The sequence below is a fragment of the Metarhizium brunneum genome, chromosome 2, assembly GCF_013426205.1.
Source record: "Metarhizium brunneum chromosome 2, complete sequence".
NCBI classification, from domain to species: Eukaryota; Fungi; Ascomycota; class Sordariomycetes; order Hypocreales; family Clavicipitaceae; genus Metarhizium; species Metarhizium brunneum.
The window spans coordinates 4339179-4362655 of record NC_089423.1 but is presented as its reverse complement, the minus strand read 5'-3'; the positions used below and the strand labels follow the sequence as shown (position 1 = coordinate 4362655).

The window sequence follows — 23477 nt, the reverse complement described above, 5'->3', positions numbered from 1 at the left end:
GCATTTTTGCTTTTTAGGATATACCAATGAAGGGGACATCATGACACGGCAGCTGATTTTGGAGGCCGTGTAGACAGCGAGTAGAGGTCTCCAGCCTCAACAGCGCGCATTCGCCAGCTGTACGATATTGACGAGAAAAGGGGCGCATACATTGGGTCGGCGACAGGCATATAGACTTAGATTGGTATACTTTCTCCTCTCTGGCATACTTTTGTATATTACACTAAGTTTCACTAACTACCTCTCCCAATTCTGTAAGCACCGAGTGGTCGAGTGGCGATAAAATCGTGCGCAAGGTTGAGGTGTTCCAAGCTCCTGATCTTTGGCACCGATCTGAGCAACTTTCTTGGGTACGCAATGCTCTTGAATGCACTGCCTCTTGGCGGCGCCTTATGATTATTACTTTGCTCATTCCGGGCGATCGCAAGCTCGGTCATCAATGCCAGCGACCAATATTCCGTAACGCGGTTGGATACATCATCACACATGTGTCCTTTGGCTCTTGGAGCGCAAGTACCTATGGAAGCGAGCTTCCTTGTCCATATCCCATCAGCTGATAGCTGAGATAGGATGTCCTGCGCTCGAGAGCATCAGCCCCTAGCCCTACCCCGTATATAACGGATGAGACCGTGAGATGCGACATTACATGCTCCAGGGAACGGGAATAAAACGGTCATCCAACCATCCACCGCCCCATGGCGCCAAGTGGCGAGACGCGAAAGTAATGAGCTGTCCACAGACGCTTATCAGCTCACCGCGATGTATAGTGGATGATGAGATCATGCAGCCTACATATACTTTATGCTCCATCAGAACATCTCCACTCTACAGCCAAAGCTCCGGGAGCACCGGCTCATTCGCATCCAGATGCCGTCGTTCTTGATGAGGTGCACAGCAGATTGGAAGGACACAACCACCCTTCCATCTTCGGCTTGCAAACAGTCTTTTTCTGTTGTGTGACTAGACAACTAAAAATCTGACGCAACAGTCCATCGACCATGGCCGACATACGCGTTCAAAGCCTGCGCAAACCCATTGATGTCTCGGAATATCTCTTTCGGCGGCTCTATGAGGTTGGTGTTCGCTCGTTACATGGTGTCCCCGGCGACTATAATCTTGTCGCACTCGACTATCTTCCCAAATCTGGACTGAAATGGGTTGGCAGTGTCAATGAGCTGAACGCCGGTAAGTTCTTATGTAGGCGCCGACGAGGAAGCTTGTCTGCGCTATAATGGGCCGTGTTGTTTGTGGTGAAGCCCTGTGCGGCTCAAGGACGAGAGAGAAACCAGTTCTGACTTATGTTTTTCCCTATAGCCTACGCTGCGGATGGGTACGCCCGTGTAAAGCAGATCGGTGCGCTCCTCACTACATTCGGTGTAGGAGAGCTGTCTGCCATCAATGGTGTCGCGGGAGCCTTTTCTGAGCGTATACCCGTCGTCCATATTGTCGGGTACCCGTCGACGCTCTCGCAACGAGACGGCATGCTTCTGCATCACACCCTTGGCAATGGGGATTTCAACGTGTTCGCCAACATGAGTTCTCAAATTTCATGCCAGGTTGCCAAGTTAAATAGCCCATCAGACATTGCGGACCAAATTGATCATGCTTTGCGCGAGTGTTGGGTTCAATCGCGACCCGTCTATATCACCCTACCAACGGACATGGCCGAAACCAAGGTGGAAGGGGTACGACTTGACCGGCCGATTGACCTGACGGAGCCACAGAATGATCCAGAAAAGGAGGATTATGTTGTTGATGTCATCATGAAATACCTCAACGCTGCCAAGAACCCGGTGCTGCTCGTTGACGCCTGTGCCGTGCGTCACCGTGTCCTTCCAGAGGTTCATGATCTTTTGGCCAAGTCAAATCTGCCTGTCTTTGTGACCCCAATGGGCAAGAGTGCTGTCAATGAACAGCATGATAACTTTGGTGGTGTCTATGCTGGAGACGGCTCACACCCTCCGGAAGTGAAGGATATTGTGGAATCATCGGATCTGGTTGTGTCTATTGGCGCTTTGAAGGTATTGACGTCTACCCATCCCGAAAATATGAGTCTTGATGCTAACACACGATGTTTAGAGTGACTTCAATACGGCTGGCTTCTCTTACAGAACATCGCAGCTCAACAGCATCGACCTTCACAGTGACCATTGTGTTGTGAAATATTCGACATATCCTGGGGTGAGGATGAAGGGAGTTCTGCAGAAAGTTGTCAAGCGAATTGATCCTAAACAGCTCAACATCCGCGCTTCCCCCGCCGTTCGAAATGAGGCGAGGGAACACCACGATGGATCAGCGACAATAACTCAGGCTTGGTTCTGGCCACGTCTTGGCGAATTCCTGACTGATAATGACATTGTTGTCACAGAAACAGGGACTGCAAATTTTGGTATCTGGGACACCAAGTTTCCCTCCGGGGTAACGGCGCTGAGTCAGGTTCTCTGGGGTAGTATAGGATGGTCAGTAGGTGCATGTCAAGGAGCCGCACTTGCCGCCAAGGATATGGGTGAGAAGCGAAGGACCATTTTGTTTGTTGGGGATGGCTCATTTCAATTGACTGCTCAGGAACTGAGCACCATGATACGCCATGAGCTGAACCCGATCATGTGAGTTCCCCTCGGTGAATGAGCCCAGCAGCAACTCTGCCATGCCAGGATACTGACTTGCACACAGATTTGTCATTTGTAACGAGGGTTTCACTATTGAGCGATTTATCCATGGTATGGATGCAGGCTACAATGATATTGCTAAATGGGACAACCGGGGCCTTGTTGATGTTTTCGGCGGTCAAGGGAAGGCTCAAAAGTTTGCTGTGAAAACAAAGGATGAGCTGAACGAGTTGCTTGCAAAGCCTTCCTTTAAGTCTGCGAACGAATTGCAACTTGTTGAGGTATATATGCCAAAGAAAGATGCGCCGAGATCACTGGTGATGACGGCCGAGGCTAGTGCCAGAACAAATGCAAGGAAGGAGTGATAAGCAATGAATGCATGAGTTTAGTTGCAATCAAGATAGCGCCTTCTATCAGCACCACATTGTGAAAGGTGATGTCGCCCGTGATTATTAGGGAAATCACCTGGTTTTTGTCCCATGACAACCATGCCAAAAAAAAACCACACAGCAAAAAAACCACACAGCAAAAACACAAGTTACGGAGTGAAACCGAGCACAGGGTAGCCAGAGTGTGTGTGCCTTCCGCGCTGTGGTGAGGACCAGACCCACTTCACAGTACAGTGCGTGTAGACAGAGGCGACGCGACCCAGTAAAAAAAGGGAAAGAAAAAGAGAGGCAGAAAATGACACAAGACCGAAGCAGAAAACGCCCGTCGCTAGCAGCAAGTTAGATAGGGAGAGGGTAAAGCTCATATCCCATTCAATCACCTTCAACAGTCGTGAGACTGATTCACATCTTAGCCTTTGATATCTGCACCAGACCCTTGCGCCGCATGGATTCCACGTCGCGAAAACGTAAAGATGGCCCTGTGCCAGCCAACGGTAGTACCCAGCCTGCCCACAAGAAGAGCAAGGTACGAATGACGAGTGATGCTGAGCTCCAAGTACAAGCGCACTGCTTTGTCGTGGAACTTTCGAAGCTGACATTTCTCATGGGATGACGTTAGGGGGGCAGCGCTGGAAGATGGAAAACTCCTCATCAAAAGGCTAAAATAGCCGAGAAGGTGGAACTGGGAACAACACTTGCCATAGGCGATCAAGGCATATGGGTGACGTTCGCGAGAGGAATGAAATACAAAGCAATAAGGGAATTTCAAGAGCTTTGTGTTGAGGTAAGAAACGATTGGTCGTAAACTCCTCGGACACAGCTCTCTCTCTCTCTCCCCCCTCACCCAAGAAGAGTTGCATGAAGTTTGTGACTGACTAAAATGTTCAAAGTACGGCAAGACAATGTATGGTATTGAGCCTCCGGCAAACGACGACGAAATTGCCCAAGGGGACGAACACCAGGATATTGAGGCCTCCATCGAAGCCGAGCTGAGCAGCATGAAGTCAGGTGGGAAAGCAGATACGAATCAAACCTTCAAACCAGTCTCATCCGGCGTTGAGTGCCTATTCTTCATGAAGACGATGGATCCGGTTCAACCTGGATCCCTGGCAAAGAAAATGTGCGAAGACGCCAGAGACTGCCAAGATCAAAGGCAGCGCAAGTGCAAATACATCAACCGACTCACACCCGTGGTCAACATGGACAAAGCTACGGATAAAGGTATTGACAAGGTGGCACGTGCCGTGCTGTCACCTTGGTTTGAATTAAAAGATGAAGAGAAAGGCGATGCAGATAAAACAGAAGCACCCCCTTCAGCTGTTCCGTCTCCCCCTTATACGGTACGTGCTATGCAGTGGCATCTGACAATTTGTGAGAGCAATGGAGTTTTAGCAACTAACAAAAGTACAACTTCGCCTTTTCAGTACGCCATTCGACACAACATTCGTAATCACACCACGTTCAAATCGGGTGAGGTTATTCAAAAGATTGCAGGTCTTATAGATGCCAAACACTGCGTCAATCTGAGTAAGCCGGACAAGGTGATCCTCGTGGAAATCTTCCAGGTCGGTGTAGTCTCCCCTCACCTCATTTATTTCTCTTGTTCTCACGCAGTCTCGAGCTGACACCGCGGTATAAAGCTTTTCTGTGGTATATCGGTCGTCGACGGCAAGGAATGGGAGGAGTTGAAGCGGTACAACATGAATGAACTTTACAGTCTTACTCCTGTCATAGGAAAGAAAGACTGAACTTATGTGCCTGCCGGGAACAGAACGGTAGAGGGTGAAGTATTCGGAATGAAGAGCTTATGGTATTCAACGTTTGATCGCCGTCTCAGAACAGGGGTGTATTAGCATTTAACTGCCTATGTAGCTACTGTGATTTTTTGAAGCCAGGAACAATCCTCGGGCCAGGGACGACTTAGGTGTTTATTTTGAAAGGATAATTCTCTTGTTGCAAGGGTATGCTTGGTCATAGAGAATACCTAAGGGGGTGACGGTGATGCTATTTGGCGCAAGTGTCCGACTTAAACGTGTAAGCTTGTGCGTATGAATATATGCAACGGTGCAATCAATTAAAGGCCACGTAGGAATCTCAGCTGCTAACCTCTAATTCTCGTTCATATATTTCAAACTTTTGGCTTTATTAATGGGTGAAGATGATATAAAAAGGCGCCCTACACATTACCGCACGAAGTCCAGTCCCTGTCATTGCGTCAATTCGCGGTGTGGGCCGCGGAATGCAACCGCAGAAGCCTCGCTTAAGACGGCCAATTATCGAACAGTCAGGTTGACCGACGAACGGACGATGGACTTCGGAGTAGCAACCACCGACTGTCATTCTACCAGGGTTCGCCATCGACTGGTGGACAATAATGTTCAAATTGCGGTATGCTCCGTGAGTACTACTTTCAAGTGTACATTCTGGCCGTTCTCTGGGGTGCTACTGCCCAGGTTCAGAACTTCAAAGAACCAGTCCCGTCCCCAACTGTTATTGTGCCAGACACTACTAATAATCCTGTACTGTGTAGCTCTGTGCCTCAACCCAACCACCTGACCCCGGATGGCCGAACCGTAGCAACAAACTGACAGGCTTGGAGCTTGTCTTGGGGTGACATGTTGTCGGTGTCAAGAAGCGTTGGATGTCACAATGCGTTGACATCTGGCTCGCCTACTTTATCCCGACTAGGCAATAGCCTCAGTATACTCCTCAACACCCTTCTCCACGCTCGTTTCAACCCAAAGCAAAAAAAAAGTGTTCCATGGTCCACTCATTGTCCTGCTTGGTGCCGCGTATCAATCTCTAAAAAGCAGGGTTTCCCACTCTCGTCCTGAGGACTCGGCAATTGGACGGGTACATGGGTATCTACTCACCGTGCGCCACTCTCGCGGATCATGACGCCGCTCTGGTCATCCTGTCTTGCTGGAAGATGCAAGCTCGCTAGAAGCAATCCAATGATGTCTCCTCGTTATCTTCTTGCCGGATGTAATGGAAGAAAGCGGCGTCGACAAGTGGTTCACAGGTGGCTCGGACCAATATGACCAGGTCCAACTACAGGGCAGGCAGCGCGAATGACGATTGACTCGGCTCTACACGCAAAGACGTCCTGATAGCCGCGCAGAAAACACAGAAACGATACGACCTGTCATTGACCATCTTGCATATTGTGGCTCTTGCGTTGAGACCTGCGCTGAGCGCAAACGCTTAATTTAACCCGTTGAAGCTTGTTGGCCCGTATGGCCAATTCAAAAGTTCCCATCCACATCCTGCCCATCGAGGGCCTCCCTCCCTCCTTTCGTCGTTGTCTTCCTTCGTGTCGTATAGTATTCTAGTGCCGCGAGTACTCCGTATGCAGATGCACACATAACATTGAACTACCAGACATTAACGCTGGACATGGAGGCCGATTTGCCCCCATTCATACCGGGGGCCTGTCTTTAAGTGACACCGGCAACGTGGCGGTAGCATGGGTCATGGTAAACGACGCAAAACATGGGATATCGAATAGGGTCCCCGTTCATCATCTCGATTCTCGACCGCTCCCTGGCACAGCCTGTGCGTCTTTGACAGCATTGGCACATGATTTCATGGAATGTCTACTCCGTAGTCGGACAGACCTGATAGCGGTCAATCGTAAACAGACATACGCATGAACATACATGCAAAGGACAGAAGGGCATTCCTCATCTTTAGACCCATTTTTGACAGTTTTCATATGCGAGAGGGCTTACCTAGCAGCGTCTCTCGCATCAACTGACCCACAGCGTTGGTTCGTACACATCGGGGTATCCCATTACAACTGGGCATATTTCATCAGAATTGTTCGCCAACTGAGCAAACTTTTATGTTAATTCTTATACGAAGAAGTATTCGTGATTTTACTCTTGCCTGGCTGCTGATCGGCTTACAATCTGATAACAATTAACGTTTGCCCATCCACACGTCCATCTCCTGGACTGGTAAACCAACATTTTCATGGAGTTTTGCCAAACAGGCCGGACTTGTCCTGCTCCTCTTCAAAACGCCTCGAACCTCTCCTTCTGAGCCTCGATATAACGAACTCCGCAGTACCACCCAGAAGTATTAAGCAGTGGGCCAACCTGGAATACGGCCAGCGGATTATTCGGTCTTTCGGCTCGATGCCTGGCCGCCTCGACAGTCACAACGTGCTACATCGGAGATCTTGAGGCCGATACAAGTCCTTTTGTGTTGCCACACCGTTTCAGCGCCTGTAAAGGAGAAGAGTAGGGATGGATGAACTCCAGGAAGCCATTGGTTTCGATGGTGCTCATCCAGTAGACTTGAAACGTCTGTATTTGACACCTGAAAACAGACTTCATGTACATTACGTTGCATCATCAAGCGACGAGGAACAACTGACACTGACCTTGGTTCCCACTTCGACGAAGATTCTGCGAACAGAACAGGCTTCAATAAGCTCCGAAGCAATGCTCTTGCAGTGGCTAGGTTCTGGTGGTCATGTTTGTCCCTTAGCAAAAGAACGACAGAGGAACCCTGAAGCGCTTGAGAAAGCTCCCAAAGGCAGCGACGCCGAGGCTAAGCTGTCCAAGCACACCTGTCAATTCAAGAAGACTTTGCCGAGAGTCGTTAAACATGGCCGAGTCAAGTGTCCGAATGACGTTGAGTTCCTATTAACAACACGGACAGGTGGAGCTATTCTTTCGTCTGCGATCAACACTTTGTCAAAACCCCAACAAAGGCGTATCGATTTTCAAATTGGACAGCTGATTCGTGAATTATCTACCTGCCAGTCGCCAAATGGACACTTTGGGGTCGCTTCTGCTGTGTTGAAGGCTGCTGGTATTCACCACACCATGCTCATACTCTCACCTGTGCCGACTGAACAGGTTACGAACGATGCCGTATATGCTCGGTGGTCCGACGCCTTCTTATCGCTGCTTGAATCTGTATTGAGAGACGCAGAAGACGTTGCCTTGTCTTTAGAATACGACAGACTTCGTTTTCATGCCGGCCGGTTCAGGAAAATACTTGATGAGGTGACAGTACCTTGCCTGGTGATTCTTGATGCTGGCGAATACGCCAATACCCATATCATCACATCTAGCGACTCCACAACGCAAGACCTCAAGGTCTCCATGCAACGGCATGGCAACACATCTTTCGGAACAGAGAAGCCTCAAACTGTAGCAGCACCACTGTTTGAAGCAAATCGATCCGCCAGAAATGCACAAAAGGGCAATGAACATGGCCCTGTGCCGGTGCCGGTGCCAATCACCACGCGTCAGAGCCCGGATACACCGAGAGTTATTGGTATTCAGGACTGGCATAACAGCGTCTTTGGTGACCCATTGTTCACATCTGTGCTTACCAGGCATAAAAATACGGACATGTTGGATGGCTTGATGGATCAAACCGGCCATGTTGAGTCCAAAGCAATAAGACAGGCAATCCACCTGGCAAAAGACTTTCAGCACGTGGATGTGCGGCGGCTGCTGTACGATTGCTATCATTCGGTGACTACAATAGTAACGGAATACTATAGAATGACAGTCGACGGCGATGATCGGGAGCTCCCGGCTCGACGAAGGCTGGTGCAAGCGATAGTTAGGTTGGACGACTTGGACGACCACGGTAGAAAGTTACATCCACATCCATGCCCAGCCCATCCCATTGCAAAGCGCAAAAAGTCTTACTGATCAATCAGTCCTTTGTAGAGGAATATGACAGACTAGTGTCTAGCGAGGAAATTTGGAGAGACACATCCATTCTGAAGGGAATAGTCGGCTGTCAATGCTGCTATTTTTTATTGTGGGTGCAGTAGGTCCTCAAGCAAGAGTCCAGCATACCGATTTATACTCAATCTTCTCGTCTTCTGTCATCTTCATCTCTCGGTAGCGTGAAACCCATCATACCAAGGAGATTGCCAGTTGGCCCAGCCATTCCCGCTTGTCCCTTGAAGCTTTCCAAAATATTTTGAGCCAGGTTATAGTCAATATTCAGCTCCTCCATGCTTTCTTCAACTGTAGAGATAGCAGAGGACGGCTGCTGCTCATCATGACATTGCTCTGCGGCTGGTGCTTTAACATGCCTGGGTGTTTCTGATTTCAAATCCAGAGCCCCATGGCGTCTCAACTCAGCCTCCATTTCGGATGAAAGCTGCTGCAAGTCATCGGGATTATTCTCGGTTTCTTCACAAATTGGTTGCTGCGTTAGGTCTGATGCCCCAGCATCTACACCGCAGTTATTTGTTGTGCCGTTTTCGGGCATCCCCATCATCTCCCGCATCATTTGTTGGAAAGCTTCCTCGTCAAAGCTAACAGCTTTATCCTCAAACTCACTGTCTTCATCGCCATCACTATCGTCGGCGTCTTCGTTGTCGTTACCATCCGAATCATCAAGATTGACGCCATCTATGCCAGCCTTGTTGTCACTAAGAAAATTCTCGAAACGTGATACAATCTTCCTGAGATGGTCTTGTGCTTGGGGATCACCGAAACCTGAGCCACCCTCTTTGGATGTACCTTGGTGCTTTCCATCCAACTCACGCTCAAAATCTAGGTAATTTATATCCATCCAATCTTCAGCGTCATCACGCTGATGATTTAACCAAGACTCCATGTCACGATCTGTAGGTAATCCAGCATCTCCGTCTTCGGCTAGATCTCGTAGCAAGAGAGCTAGCTCTCTGACGACTCGGTGCCTACTTTTATCGGCGTCAACCGAGAGCATCTCGTAACCACACGTCAACTTCATCCCCATATCTTGTCGGGCTAGCTTCTGAAAATCTGAGGGAGATGCCTCCGACCGATCTTTAATAAGAGCCCTCCATCTCGGAGGGGGGTCCAGGCGTTGCGACTTGAGCTGCGCGAAAAGCACCCTCGTGAAGTGAATGCTTGTGGTAACAAAGTCTTCAGGGGGGAATACTAGCGGCGCAGAGGCGGAAGAGATTGACTTCATTGTAACGGCATCTCGAAGATAGAACATTTCGACAGCGATTGAAACAGATTTCGGTATCAGGTGCAGAATATATGCGAGCTTTCTTGGGATAGTGACTAGGGAGTAATGTGTGGAATGGCGTATGTAGTCGGGATACTTCTCAAGACGATAGAAGGCTTCCGCTTCAATCAAAGGAGAATGAAGTAGCGCGTTAGGCTTGGTTCTCAGGTAGTCGAACGCGTTGCGCAAAGTCATGTTGGCGGTATTCCCTTCTTGTTGGGCGTCGGCTGCTGAAGACAGTGGTATGATTAAAAGCTTGGAGTCGTGAATCCACACCCGATTTTGGTCCATCTCAGGAGTAATCCATTTTGGCAGCACATTGGCGGCCTCGATCAATAAAAATTCCCCATCGGCATCAGCAACGTGCACCCAAAGGTCAGGGAACGATTGGGTCAGTTGGCGTAGCAAGTACACAATGAGCCACTCATCCTCAATAGCATCGCCGTAGTCAGTCATGCCATGTAAATATGTCATGCCTACAACATCAAGCCAGAATTGAGTTAGAAAATTGAGAATACACGAGTCTAGGCAATGTCGGGGGAGACACACCTTCGGATGATTTCATTTCCAGATGGAAATCATCTCTTTGCCAGATGTGGTCTTTCGTAACTGTGTTACAAATATTGATGGCAGACTTTCGAAGCATTTCCAGCTCCTGGAGTAGCGTTCGACACCCTTTCTTTTGCTGGACAAGAAACAAATCATATTCAACGTAATTTTCGGGAATTCGTCCGCGGCCAGAGTTGAAGTCTGGGGGGACTGAGGACGACTGCTCATCCATGACGTCTCACATATCGTGCAGCACCGAGGTGGCCATGAGTTGTCAAACTTGTCATGAGGCAAGATGTGACAAAGTTTTGGTCGGGCAAAATTTGTGGGGCCGATATGTTGTAGAATACTTGGTGCTGCCAGCGCAAATGCGAATCAATAGATATATAACCTCACGTGGTTACTTGAACCGTCTGAGTAGACTTTTACAAGTGACTTGGCATCGGTATGCAAGTGGCTTCTAGTCTATTCATTCGCCTGTGACCAAGTGGCGTGTTGAGATCTAGGATGCTATTATTATGCACCTGGTCGGAGGCAGTACACAGAGTCAAGTTCAGTGTTGGCAAACTTGGAGCCAAGGAGTGGATCTGTAATATCCCTCCAACAAGAAACATTGAAGTGTTTGGTTGGTGGGTTTTGTGCATGCACTCGTGCTGTCTGGTTAATTGCTTATTGTACAGAGTACCTGCCCCGCGATCTGACGCGCCAGTCGCGTCCCCCAGCAACTTCTGCAGTTGAGATCATCACTTTTATTGTGGTCAACCTTACGGCTACCCATGGTACCATTTAGAGTGACAGACTGCAACGCGACGCTGGCAACCACTCTTCAAGACAGCAGACTCTATTCCTATCGGCACAAAATCATTGAGTGAGCGATCTTTGCCCAGTCTTTGTGGGGAACAACAGTCGTCACCATGGCGCCGTTGAAGCGTGCGAGAATAGCCGTGGACAGTGATGACATGAGTGGAGATCTTGACAGTACTGAGGGCGGCTCTTCTCTAGCAAATGATTCTCAAACGGTAAGAGACATATTTGTTATTTTCGCGGAGCGGACTCATGGACTGATACACATTGTACAGACGAAAAGACTTCGAATGTCTCTTGAAGCCACCCATGATAGCACTCCGAGAACAACAACGCGCGAAGACGGATCAAGCTCTGAAGAAGAAGAAGACGATGATGATGTAGACAACGGCGCCGACATACCCAACTCCCCGCCCCAAACGCAGTACGAAATAATGCGTGACGCTGGCTTCAAACATCTTCAAAATACAGACAAAGATGATTTTCAAGCTACGCAGAAACTTAGACGGCGCCCGACAAACGTTGTTCAGAACATGGCTGCGGAAAGTGGTATTATCGAGAGCATTACTTGTTATAACTTCATGTGCCACGAGCGATTACATGTGGAGCTTGGCCCCCTGATCAACTTCATTGTTGGTGAAAACGGCAGCGGCAAGAGCGCAGTTCTGACGGCACTGACTCTCTGCCTTGGAGGCAAGGCGAGCGACACTAATAGAGGCGGAAGCTTGAAGTCATTTGTGAAGGAAGGTCAAGATCATGGCAGCCTTGTTGTCAAAATAAAGAATGCTGGGTCGGATGCCTACCAGCCTGATATATACGGGGACTCTATTCTTGTTGAGCGTCACTTTTCCAAGTCTGGAAGCAGTGGTTTCAAGATAAAAAATGAGCAAGGCCGTATTATATCTACCAAGAAGCAAGAAGTGGACGAGATATCCGAATGGTATGCCCTACAGATGGGAAACCCACTAACTGTTCTTTCCCAAGATAACGCCAGACAATTTCTCAACTCTGCTACCCCGGCTCAGAAATACAAATATTTTGTCTCTGGTGTCCAGTTAGAACAACTTGATAACGACTACAAAATGTCACAAGATACACTGGACAGAACAATCATTCTGAGAGACGATTTGAGCGAGAAGATTGCCCACGTTAAGAAGGAGATGGAGGACGCTCAAAGACTAGCAGAGACTGTGCAAAGGAATAACACCCTACGAGAAAGGGCTCGACACTATCGCAATCAACTCGTCTGGTCACAGGTTGTTGAAAGAGAACAAGAACTCGAACTCCAAAATGCTGAGTTGGAAACACGGAAGCAAAAGATCATCCAGTTGGAAAAGAACTGTGACGAGTTGTCAAGAGCACTGGATGAGATCACGGAGAAACTTGAGCGTGCAGAGGCAACACGGAACGGACTGAATGAAGAATACAGGGCGATTGGGGAATCCATTGCGTCTGCAGAGGGCATTTACACTGGAGCGAAAAAAGACTTGACGGAGCTGCACCTTGAAGAACGAGACGCGTTTGCAAGGCTGAAGGCGGTCAAAGCTGACATTGAAACATACGAGACAAGGATTCGGGAAGAGGAAGCAAAACTCGTTGCGTCGTCCGGGTTTGCTAGGGTTGAAAAGGAAGCGGAGCATAAGAGAGCACAAGCCCGTGAGGCAGAGCTGAATGACCAGATTGAGGACTGCACTCAACAACTTCCTAGCTTGCAATCCAAGATTGCAGAAATTGAGCATGCCGTGAAGAGACATCAGCAGCTTAAAGAGCAAAAGCGCAAGGACATTGTGGCTGCGGAACAAGGGGTGAGGGAGCTTGAGAAGAGTACGGGATCCATCTATGATGGGTTTGATCGCGATATTATACAGCTGGTGAAAGCTGTTGCAGCAGATTCGGGTTTTGGCAGCAAGCCACTGGGACCTCTGGGCGCCCACATCAAGTTGCTCAAGCCAGAATGGTCTGGTATTCTGGAGAAGACACTAGGTGACGCCCTCAATGCTTTTGTCGTAAGGAGCAAAAGGGACCAATCTCGCTTATCAAGTTTAATTCGTCAGTCTGGCATGAAAAGGCCTCCACCAGTGTACATTGCGTACGGAGGTCGGATTGACACCGCATCTCAAGAACCTGCAGACGAATACGACACAATTTTGCGCGTGTTGGAATTCGACGATGAACTTGTTCGGTCACAGTTAATCATTAATCATCAAATCGAAAAAGTCATTCTCATAAAGGATCGAGTTCAGGCTGAGGCCGTCATGATTGACAGTGGTCCCCCCCGGAACGTCGCTGCCTGCATATGCTTCCACGATGGAAAAGGAAAAAGGGGACAAGGTTTGCGAATCACCAATCGAGCTGGCACAATAGGGACCGCTCCAACGATCCCATCGGGCATGAGACCACGGATGCAATCCGATGCTGCTCGGCAACTAGCTATGCAAAAGGACAATTTAAAGCAACTTGGACTTGAGCTTAGAGACCTGATGGCAGAGGAAGGACAAGCACTACAAGCTTTACAAAAGGCTAAGCAGGAACTGGAGAAGCATAAAAAGAATATGAAGGCGCTTGAAAACGACCTTCGTCGGACTCAGGCTGATATAGAGAAAGCGGCAGAAGAGTTGGACACCTTTGAAGGTGTGGACGACCGTCTAGATTTGCTACGGTCTGAGCTTAGTGCCAAGCGTACAGAGGAAACTCAACTTGGCAATCAATATGGGAGTCTCAAACTATCAAAGCGAGAACTCGGCGCCAAAGCCGAGGAAGCAAAAAAGAAGCTCGATGCGGCAAGGGACGAGCAGAAAGACTTTCAAAATCGTGTCAGTAAATCAGACACGAAGATTCAAAGCTATAATTCGATGAGGAGAATAACTGTATCTAAAAAAAACCACGAGTTCGAACAAGTCGATATGGGGCGCGCTGCGCTGAACCGAGCGGAGTCGAAACGTGATGAAAAGGCTGAACAAGTTCAGGATTTCATTCGACAAGCTGAGGAGGTAGCGCCCGGTCGTGTACACATCCCGGATGGCGAGGACCACCAAAGTATCGAGAAAAAGTACGAAAAAATCGGTGAACAGCTTGCACAGCGCGAGGCCCGGATCGGAGCGACCGATCAGGAAATATACGATCGAGCCAACGAAGCCAGCATAAAATACGAGAGTGTTTTGAGACAGACACAAGATGTGGATGAAACGATAATGTTGATGAAACGCGCCATTGAGCACCGACTTCACCTATGGCGCCAGTTCCAAAGACAAATCAGCGCTCGCATACGAATCCAGTTCAACTATCTCCTCAGTGAACGTGGGTTTCGAGGTAAAATAGACCTCGATCATCGGGGGCGAAAAGTCACTATTCACATTGAGCCAGATGAAACCAAGAAAAGCTCCGCAGGCCGAAATACCAAGACTCTATCTGGCGGCGAAAAGTCTTTCTCTTCCATTTGCATGCTCTTGTCAGTCTGGGAGGCGATTGGCTCCCCTATCCGGTGCCTGGACGAATTCGATGTTTTCATGGACAACGTAAACAGAGCTATAAGTACCAACATGCTGGTGAGTTATTTGATCTCTCTCTTGGGTTTCCCCCGAGGTCCAGGAACATGATAACAATGAGGCTAAAATCAGCACAACCAGGTGGATGCGGCTCGTCGTTCTGTGTCGCGGCAATATATATTGATCACTCCTAATGCAATTGAAGGACGAGCCAGACTTGATAAGGACGTCAAAATTATTCGGTGCGTTCTTCGCTTCAGCTGCCAAATGAGGAGCATAAATGCTAACAATAACACCAAAGGTTGACGGATCCCCGACAGCGGACGCTGGTTTAACTAAGCCGTTCAATTGTCCTTGCCGTTTATTGATGTAGTACTTTCTGCCGGAACAGTCTAATGGGCTTTGGGAGTCTGATAGTCACATTCCTGGACTAGTATTAGCCAATAGACTATGAGATCTCACCGCAAGCCTTGAGAAGGGGGTGCAAAAGCTGCAAAAGGGCCATAGTGATGGCCGCGTGATATAGCAGTCTTTCAGTGGATATTGTACAAGACTCATGATGGCCTAAATATAATACAAAAATAGATCCCAGTCGGAAGACGGATGTTCTGTACATCATACCCTCATGCCCTTGCTTCTCAAGACGTTGACACCTGCATTCATGGTGAAGCTACCCCAAGCCCCAAGAGTTCCAACAAATCCTCCCACTGTCGTCACTTCTTCTAGCCTTCTATCCAAAAATTTGCGTGTATCAACAAAGCCCGGCGACTTGTCGTTTGTCATGAATAGCTCGCTCGTGCTATATACCATCGAAAGTGATGCTCTTTTGGTGTACCAGGAGGAGTCTACTGCTTTGTCGCCAGCTAGATACCACATCTCGTCCGAGAGCATGGCGAGTTCCTTCAGAGAGGCTGGGACGTAGCTCGGCTGGGCCATTACGGCGAGTGCCTTGCAAAACATAGTGTCAGCCTGGTTATAGAGACTTCAAGAAGAAAATTGCGAAGCAAATAGTGAAGCACAGTAGAGAAAGAGAATCATACCTCTTGCCACCTGTGAATAATGCCCTTGTTTGCCATAAGTCTGGCCCACGCTAATGTAGCTATCTTGAATCCAATCCCGTTGCCGGAAATGTTCGTGTTACTTGCATCAAACAACGCTCTGCTTTTTTCTGTAAGAGCGAGTCGCTGACGGACAAGGTGGAATTGTATTAGGCTGAACACGCCGTCCGACAAGGCGCTGGGGCTGATGTCGAGATAACCAGCATCGCGCGCTCCGAGGCTCAGGGCGCTGTGAGAGAAGCCGTGTTCCGGCACATGCTGATAGGCCGCGGAAAGGATAGCATTTTCCACGTCACCGAACGACTTCGCTGATGGAGGATGCTCGTGTGAGTGGAAGCTCGCTCGGGTAAAGCAGGTGTATCGAGTCACTAGTCGTGCAATCGGGAGCAAGGTCGGTCGCATCGGTGTTGCCCGCATCATTGGCATAGATTTTGCATAGCAGTGGGCCAAAGACAAAAAATAAATCAAAAATGCAAGTCAAAAGAGGAACAACTTTAGATATCGGCGAGAAGACACGCAATGTATTCGTGTTTCTGTTTTGCGCTATGATCTCAGAGGTTTGCTCGATGGCATGTGGCAGGCGTAGATCGGCCTACTAGTCTCGATACAAAATCGTTCCCGGCCACACAGACCCCGGCGCTGGTGGTGGGAGTGGGTTGTGAACACTCGACTGCCAGTTCTCACACCGTGCCTTCAAATTTACTTGAGCAAACCTGGCCAGACAATACTTGGCGCCGCCTTCGTTTCGAGCCAGAGGGCGAAGGTGTCTGATAAGACGGTCCGATTTGATTTTTGTTTCGTTCGACTCCTTCACTGTCCTCCCAAGAGCTCACACAATGGTAAAATTTACTCGAAATACTATATATAAAAAAAAAAATCTCCTTGGCTCGCAATAGTGCTTGGATCCAGGAGGTAACCCTCTACTCCGCAACATGGACCGATTTCTATTGCCGCCAACTGTCTAATGGGCTGATCAGTATCTATTTGCATTCGCACCGACCTGGTAGGTAAGTATGTAGATCGTAGGGTAGGTACCTAAGGTAGAGTTATTTATTATGTGCTCCGTACTCCGTACGTCCCATGGCTAGCGAAGCAGCACGAAGCCTTGGAGGAGACTTATTTCAATGCTATTCTCGGCGTATTCTATTAGGAGCAAGCCTCTCTGTCTTCACTGTGCTTACGTTTCTGTAGCACTAAAGCACATGCATACAATGTCACAAAAACGCTCGATAACCGGTTTACGAGGGATTAAGATACTCGGTGGAGTCGTGCACCTCTTTGTCCCAATGCTCAGCGGTTGATTCCCACAGTCACCACAGCCCCTGCATCCAGTGTACTGGGGGCTGAAAAGCTTTTCGCTCTCGTGTCCCGAACAGCATCAACGTTGAAAGTCCCAGCCGACGCAATATGCGGAGCACACATGCACCGACGGAGTTGTTGCTACACTGCCAGTTGACTAAAGCGAGGGTGACGAGACATTCCCCAATGCCATCCATCGGGTTGGTGTGTTGTACGTTGAAGGACTGGTGAGTTTGGCATCCCATACGGACATGGAGCAACGAGGGTTGGTTTGCCATTATCATAATGTCCGGGTACATGACGACATTGGTGTTCAAGTAGCGGCCTGGGCTGCCCGAGCTAGAGTCAAGACCTCTCTTTTCTTGCAGCAGGTTAATGTATTTATTTAATTGCGTAGAATATCACCGCGTCTTATGAACGGACAATGCATGTTTCGCTAGACGAAGGGTTTTTTTTTTTTAAACACAGATGCCAAGCACCACTGAAAGACCAAGCCCAGCAAACCATCATCAATGCTTGACACCAGTGACGCTCAGGGTGAGAACAAGTCTGAGCCCGCTGCATCAACTTGGGTGTCAATTATTGATTACTGGTACCAACCATTGAAAGCACTGGGTACTAGGTACGGTACCTGGCCATGTACCCCGTACCTGGTACTTCATTACGAGGTTGGCCAGAGTACTCCGTAGACCAGGCTCTTCCTGTCTCGAGATGGTCTTGTTCCTGGCTACCCCCTTCCCCCCCCCGTTCTGCGTCGCGCTCTAGACTCGAGACTCCACTACGACCTTGATATCCTGCTCTCATCTCTCATCAACTGCACTCGCTCAACCGGGCCTGCAAGTCTCAGCCACGCCTTGTCTCCCGCCGACAGCACTCTCTCGACGACGGCTTTGAAGCCGATGCAGCAACCAGACACTGAACGTGCATTTTGTTTCCGACTTGACCGGACCGGTAAGCGGTAAGCCCAGCCCCATTGCTCCCTTGAAACTCGCACCTCAGGCTTGAGCGGCTGGCCCATCCACATTCAATCGCTGCTTGTTCCAACTCCTGCACCCAACCTTTCGCAAGCTCGAGTGCGACGAGACTTGACAAAATTCCTCATCCAGCCCCTGTGCTATCCCTCCTTTCCTTTCCAATACTTTTTCCTGCTTGCCCAAGTGGATTGATTCCAGGCCAAGCTTTGTACTTCGTACCTGAGGTAGGGTAGCTTGCAGCTTGACCCCCTTGTCGTCTTGCTCCTTTGCAATCCCATTCGCTGCCTGATTCCCCCCTCGTTGGAGCTGGAGGCGCGTCTTTTCTTTCTCGCCAACTTGCTCTGGCACTTCTGGGAAGCTTTACCCCATCGTCCTCCCACCCCCCTTCAACCGTCGCGCCACCACCATCCCGATTCCGACTTTGCTGCATCCATCTTGCATTTATGCGCGACTCTGTTGTTTGCTGACTGTAGTGTCTTCTCCTCACCACAGTGCTCGTCCGTCTTTCGTCATATTCCCGCTCAGTGTCCGCAACCGCAACCAGGCTTGACCTACCCTCCCTCTGTTGAGACACCCGCTCGCCTTTCACCGAGCTTTGGGCACAGAGCCTCGTTGTTCACAACGCTTAGACTTTTGTCATGGGTATGTCCTCCCCTCTGCCACACATTTGTATCTGCCCGCACCTCTCCTACCCCGTCCACGCCGTTCAAGCTGTTCTCGCTGTTCTTGTTGTCTACGACCTTCCACGGCCACCAGATATTCTCTGGCCGTATCGTTGGTTGTCTACCCACACACAAGCACATTGTTCCGAAGCGTCACGTATTTACTTAACGCCTCTTCCTGCCATACGAACCCTTCAGCCTTGTTGCCGATCGGCTGTAACCGGCACGCCTTACACACATATCACCATCACGCATCACAGTTGATGTAATTTCTTCTTGCCTGCTGTAACGTGTTCACTGTCCTCCACACCAAGATACACACTGGCACAAACAACCTTCTGGTCTGCTGGCCCTTCCCCGTACACTGCATTATCACAAGCCCGCTTACCTGCATGTTTCCGGTCCTGCCTACTTCCCTGCCAGAACTCATTCTCTCTGGTACAAACCCCACACTCTTCTTCCAAGCTACTCTTGTCTTTGGATCTCAATCCCTGGCTACCATCTTGTCTCCGTCTCATCTTCCTCAAGAGTGCTGTCCACTGGAATATCTAACACCCTCGCATAGCTGATTCAGGCGATAACTATCGACCAGTAAGTTACTTTTTTTTTTTTTTTTTTTTTTTTTGGCCTTCCCGTCTATTTCTTTGTGTTTGCTTTTACCCCTCAACTGTATGCCTTTGCAACTATTTGACCTCTTGTTCTCTCTGGACTTGCCGCCACCAAATGCCACTCCATGCAGAACTCAGCGCAGTGCCTCCTCTTCGGGCGTCCTTGGTAGCCCCCTCAAGACTAGAAGAGGTCGTTTACGCAGTGCCGATATGTTTTGGGGCTGGAAGGCACTCTCCTCCTTATGTTCAAGCCCATAGGTGCAATACGCACTCCTACGTGGCTTACTTCGCATAAAACCCTGCCATAGCCTTCATTCAATCGCCCCCCAATCCATCCGTCATAATCCATCTGTTCATTGCAGCCTTCGTACTAACTGGGCAAAGCGAGAGAGGTCCCGATCGCCCCGCCGACGCTCCAGAAGCCCGGGTCGACAATCACGCAGGCGTTCATTCTCGCCTCGTAGCAGGTCGAATAGTAGGGACGATTATCGTCGTGGCCGTGATCGCTCGCCCATGACTGGAACAGGTGCCCCTAGCGGAGGATCCAGCGCAGGTTACGGCGGACAAGCACCGCATCGATCTTATGAAGAGCGAGCCGCGGCAAGGGAACAAATGATGACCAACATTCGGGAAACTTCACAGCAAGACCGCCGTGTCTATGTCGGCAATCTTTCCTACGATGTGAAATGGCATCATCTCAAAGATTTCATGAGACAGGGTATGTGGACCACGACTTTGACGCAAGCGCAGGACATCTAACGGTCTGTTTTTCTTATAGCTGGAGAAGTGCTCTTCGCTGATGTGCTCCTTCTTCCTAATGGAATGTCGAAGGTGGGCTTTATCACATAGTCTTTGGCTGGTTTTTTCCTTCCTTTTCTTTTCTCACTCCCTTCTCCGTTTCTCCTCTTGTTTGGCACACTCCCTTTCGCTGGCTCTTGATGGATGGCTGGGTTGACGGGTTTGGACGATGTCCTGGATGATTGTAGGGATGCGGGTACGTATTTTACGCCGGCATTGTGGACTTGTTTGAGATGACGACGAAAGGCTTACGGTTTGTCATAGAATTGTGGAATATGCAACGAGAGAACAGGCTCAGCAAGCCGTTGCTCAACTTAGCAACCAGAACTTGATGGGACGCCTAGTTTACGTTCGAGAGGTAAGTCTCTTTGATACCTAAGTTAGCATAACTCGACTAATCTTAATCAAGGATCGTGAAGCTGAGCCACGATTTATTGGTGCCACCGGAGGCAACCGCGGTGGGTTTAGTGGGGGGATGTCAGGCGGCTTCAACAACCAAGGCGGTTATGGCGGTCCTCCTGGTGCAGGTGGCCGACAGATCTACGTAGCTAATGTCTGTTTCTCCTAAAATGATGATAACGAAAATATTGCGTTGCCAGACTAACTCTTGGCAGCTTCCATTCAACATCGGGTGGCAGGATTTGAAAGACCTTTTCCGACAAGCAGGTAAGTTGAGAATTGGGCATCATGCTCAGTGGTCAAACTCCTCTTCTAACATGTATTACCCGCTAGCGCGTGTGGGTGGTGTGATTCGCGCCGATGTCCACATCGGCCCTGATGGTCGTCCCAAAGGTTCCGGCATTGTTGTGTTTGAGAATCCCGACGATGCTCGGAATGCTATTCAGCAATTCAACGGGTATGACTGGCAAGGACGAATGCTCGAAGTCCGTGAAGACCGATACGCTGGTTCTAGCGGTATGGGCTTTTCGGGACGCGGCGGTTACGGAGGCGGTATGAGAGGCGGGTTTGGCGGCGGATTCGGGCGTGGAGGTTATGGCGGCGGTCGTGGAGGTTTCGGTTTCAGCGGTCGTGGAGGCTTTTCTGGTGGTGGTGCGAACTTCGATGCCTCAGCCGCCGCCACTGCTGTGGCCCCGAATCCATTCACAGATGGTGCTACTGCTGGAACTGAGAAGGGCGAGACAATCTACGTCCGAAATGTGAGCCGGCAACGAACCATGGAAAACCAGACAGGAATCCCAGAGCTGACTTGTCACTAGCTTCCATGGTCCACGAGCAACGACGATTTGGTTGACTTGTTCACCACAATTGGCAAGGTGGAACAGGCTGAAATACAATATGAACCTAGTGGTCGGTCTAGAGGCACAGGTGTCGTCCGTTTCGATACTGCAGAAACTGCAGAAACTGCGATTGCCAAGTTCCAAGGTTACCAATACGGCGGTCGTCCTCTCAACCTGAGCTTTGTCAAGTACCTTAATCAGTCTAGTGGCGAGAGCATGGAAACAGACACCCATGGTGGCTTGACACAGGACCAGATCATGTAGGCAAGGACGATTGACGATTAGTGCAGATATCTCGGTAGGATTTTCAAATGGCTGTGGTCCGGAAATAGGTCATGGATCACACCTTCGCGATCGGATTTGCACTGCGAATTACCCAAGAACTTCACGGTATTCTACCACACGTCTATTGTCTTTGCCCTGATTTTTTTCTATCTTTTTTCTGTTTTTCCCGGGGGGGGCGATCTTTCCGCAAATTGATAATCTCAAAAGTTGGATGAAGTATAGTCTATGCTGCGTGGAAATGGGGGTGGCTCTCCTCTGAATGAGTTGAGATTAGTGAGCAGTGTCGTTACAGTCACATTTCCACGCCAGATGGTGTTGACGCTAGTACGCAAATGAAGAGTGTAGCAGTGATAACGAGCAATGTGGTTTAACAGGGGTGATTGTAATTAGGCGTGAATCTGGAAACTCTGAACCAGATGGTATTATCTGCCTCGGGAGACGGGGTTGCTATCTTATCTCATAGATGAATCAGACAGTAATACATCTCGTATGGAGTTTGTCGATCAAAATCTACATTCCCAGTGATTGAAGATGGGAGATGGGTGAGGAGCAGATGTGCTCGCCCGGTCCATTGCGATTCAAGCACATAAGTTTAGATATATTTCGCTAATGCACTGATATTAAATACCTACCGTTTAGTTTCTCTGCTTATATTGTTTATTCCCGTCTTCGTCAAATCACGGTAATAAGTGATAGCGGAATTATCTCAACAGTGAATCCCTATGGAGTATATTGGGTGTTTCACCCAGTTGATACTTGACCCTTCGCCTACACCGTATTCCACTGGATGCTTGCTGGCATGGAGACTTTCACTGCACCCCGCTAGAAAAAAAGAACACAAAATGAATATTGTTTGGGAAAAGTCTCATGTTGCAATATGGCAACAGGTTTCTCAGACCCTATGTATTCATTCATACCAAACATAATTCTTCTTGCTTGACATCCCTTTCCCCACGTTGCCTGGATGCCCCTCGTAGACACATGCAGGGTAGCCGCACCTGATTACCGGTCTTGGGACAGAGACTCAATTTGGCTTGCGGCCAACAATGCACAAATGATTTCACGATGCGGCTTTCTTCTTCTTTGCTTTGGCCTTCTTCTTGCTTCGATCCCTAGGCTTCAGTGCCACCATTCCAGATTTGCAAATGTCAGCAAACCGGGTGTAAAAGCTGTCAAGATCCTGTGGTTCCACTATTGTCGACATCTTGATCTTGTCAGATCTGTTTCGTTTTGATTTCCCATTTGATGCTCTGATGAGAACGGGCATGGGACCTTTAGGGTGCTTATCAGATACCGCATCATCATTTCCCATGGTATCTTCTTCTGTATGCCTCATTACTATAGATGATTAGGGTCAACGATCAAAAGGTTCATAAGAGAAGGCTGCCAGAACGGGAGTATAGATCCATATCAGTGAAGGCGCAGAATACTGTACTTACAGCGCTTTTGAGTTAAATAAACCGCCCCATGACTTGCCCCTTTCCTTTTTGTGAAGAGCTCGTCAAGTTTGGAGAAAAACTGCTCTGCGGGGTTAGTCGAATGGCTTTGTCCAGCAGAGGAAGCTTAGAGTTTTGAGTGAAGTGCAGATCACTAACCTCATCTTGGCTTAGTTTATCAGAGTCCATTATAAAATCCCACGGCACCGAGAAGCCAACAGCTACAGATGCGCATCTGTTCGTGGAGTTGTGAACAACTTGCAGAGTTGAGTGGCAGTCCAGTTCAGCAGCTTGATGCCCATCGA

General features: G+C 49.0%; 8 protein-coding genes across 8 annotated transcripts; 5 read left to right on the top strand and 3 right to left on the bottom strand.

Moving 5' to 3' along the window:
• Positions 1-998: 998 nt before the first annotated feature.
• pdcA_0 (Pyruvate decarboxylase) lies at positions 999-2974 on the top strand (the record flags this gene model as incomplete). Its single annotated transcript, XM_014692119.1, has 4 exons — positions 999-1185; positions 1315-2021; positions 2080-2606; positions 2674-2974. The coding sequence occupies 4 exons, from the start codon at positions 999-1001 to the stop codon at positions 2972-2974; spliced, it is 1722 nt and encodes a 573-aa protein (XP_014547605.1).
• A 469-nt stretch (positions 2975-3443) lies between these two features.
• Positions 3444-4746, top strand: THUMPD1 (THUMP domain-containing protein 1; the record flags this gene model as incomplete). Its single annotated transcript, XM_066130305.1, has 5 exons — positions 3444-3524; positions 3618-3782; positions 3889-4338; positions 4423-4563; positions 4639-4746. The coding sequence occupies 5 exons, from the start codon at positions 3444-3446 to the stop codon at positions 4744-4746; spliced, it is 945 nt and encodes a 314-aa protein (XP_065986594.1).
• A 2502-nt stretch (positions 4747-7248) lies between these two features.
• On the top strand, positions 7249-8676 carry G6M90_00g042670 (uncharacterized protein; the record flags this gene model as incomplete). The annotated part of the gene is made up of 1 exon (XM_014692117.1): positions 7249-8676. The coding sequence occupies one exon, from the start codon at positions 7249-7251 to the stop codon at positions 8674-8676; it is 1428 nt and encodes a 475-aa protein (XP_014547603.1).
• Positions 8677-8836: 160 nt separating this feature from the next.
• On the bottom strand, positions 8837-10757 carry Ecd (Protein ecdysoneless; the record flags this gene model as incomplete). Its single annotated transcript, XM_014692116.1, has 2 exons — positions 8837-10452; positions 10526-10757. The coding sequence occupies 2 exons, from the start codon at positions 10755-10757 to the stop codon at positions 8837-8839; spliced, it is 1848 nt and encodes a 615-aa protein (XP_014547602.1).
• Positions 10758-11439: 682 nt separating this feature from the next.
• smc6 (Structural maintenance of chromosomes protein 6) lies at positions 11440-15149 on the top strand (the record flags this gene model as incomplete). The annotated part of the gene is made up of 4 exons (XM_014692115.2): positions 11440-11544; positions 11605-14874; positions 14956-15056; positions 15116-15149. The coding sequence occupies 4 exons, from the start codon at positions 11440-11442 to the stop codon at positions 15147-15149; spliced, it is 3510 nt and encodes a 1169-aa protein (XP_014547601.2).
• A 280-nt stretch (positions 15150-15429) lies between these two features.
• coq9 (Ubiquinone biosynthesis protein coq9) lies at positions 15430-16289 on the bottom strand (the record flags this gene model as incomplete). Its single annotated transcript, XM_014692114.1, has 2 exons — positions 15430-15762; positions 15855-16289. 2 exons carry the CDS (start codon positions 16287-16289, stop codon positions 15430-15432), a joined length of 768 nt encoding a protein of 255 aa, XP_014547600.1.
• A 3639-nt stretch (positions 16290-19928) lies between these two features.
• G6M90_00g042630 (uncharacterized protein) lies at positions 19929-21715 on the top strand (the record flags this gene model as incomplete). The annotated part of the gene is made up of 8 exons (XM_066130304.1): positions 19929-20133; positions 20194-20246; positions 20402-20409; positions 20478-20571; positions 20623-20766; positions 20828-20879; positions 20946-21370; positions 21431-21715. 8 exons carry the CDS (start codon positions 19929-19931, stop codon positions 21713-21715), a joined length of 1266 nt encoding a protein of 421 aa, XP_065986424.1.
• A 1081-nt stretch (positions 21716-22796) lies between these two features.
• On the bottom strand, positions 22797-23048 carry G6M90_00g042620 (uncharacterized protein; the record flags this gene model as incomplete). The annotated part of the gene is made up of 1 exon (XM_014692112.1): positions 22797-23048. One exon carries the CDS (start codon positions 23046-23048, stop codon positions 22797-22799), a length of 252 nt encoding a protein of 83 aa, XP_014547598.1.
• Between the last annotated feature and the right edge of the window lie 429 nt (positions 23049-23477).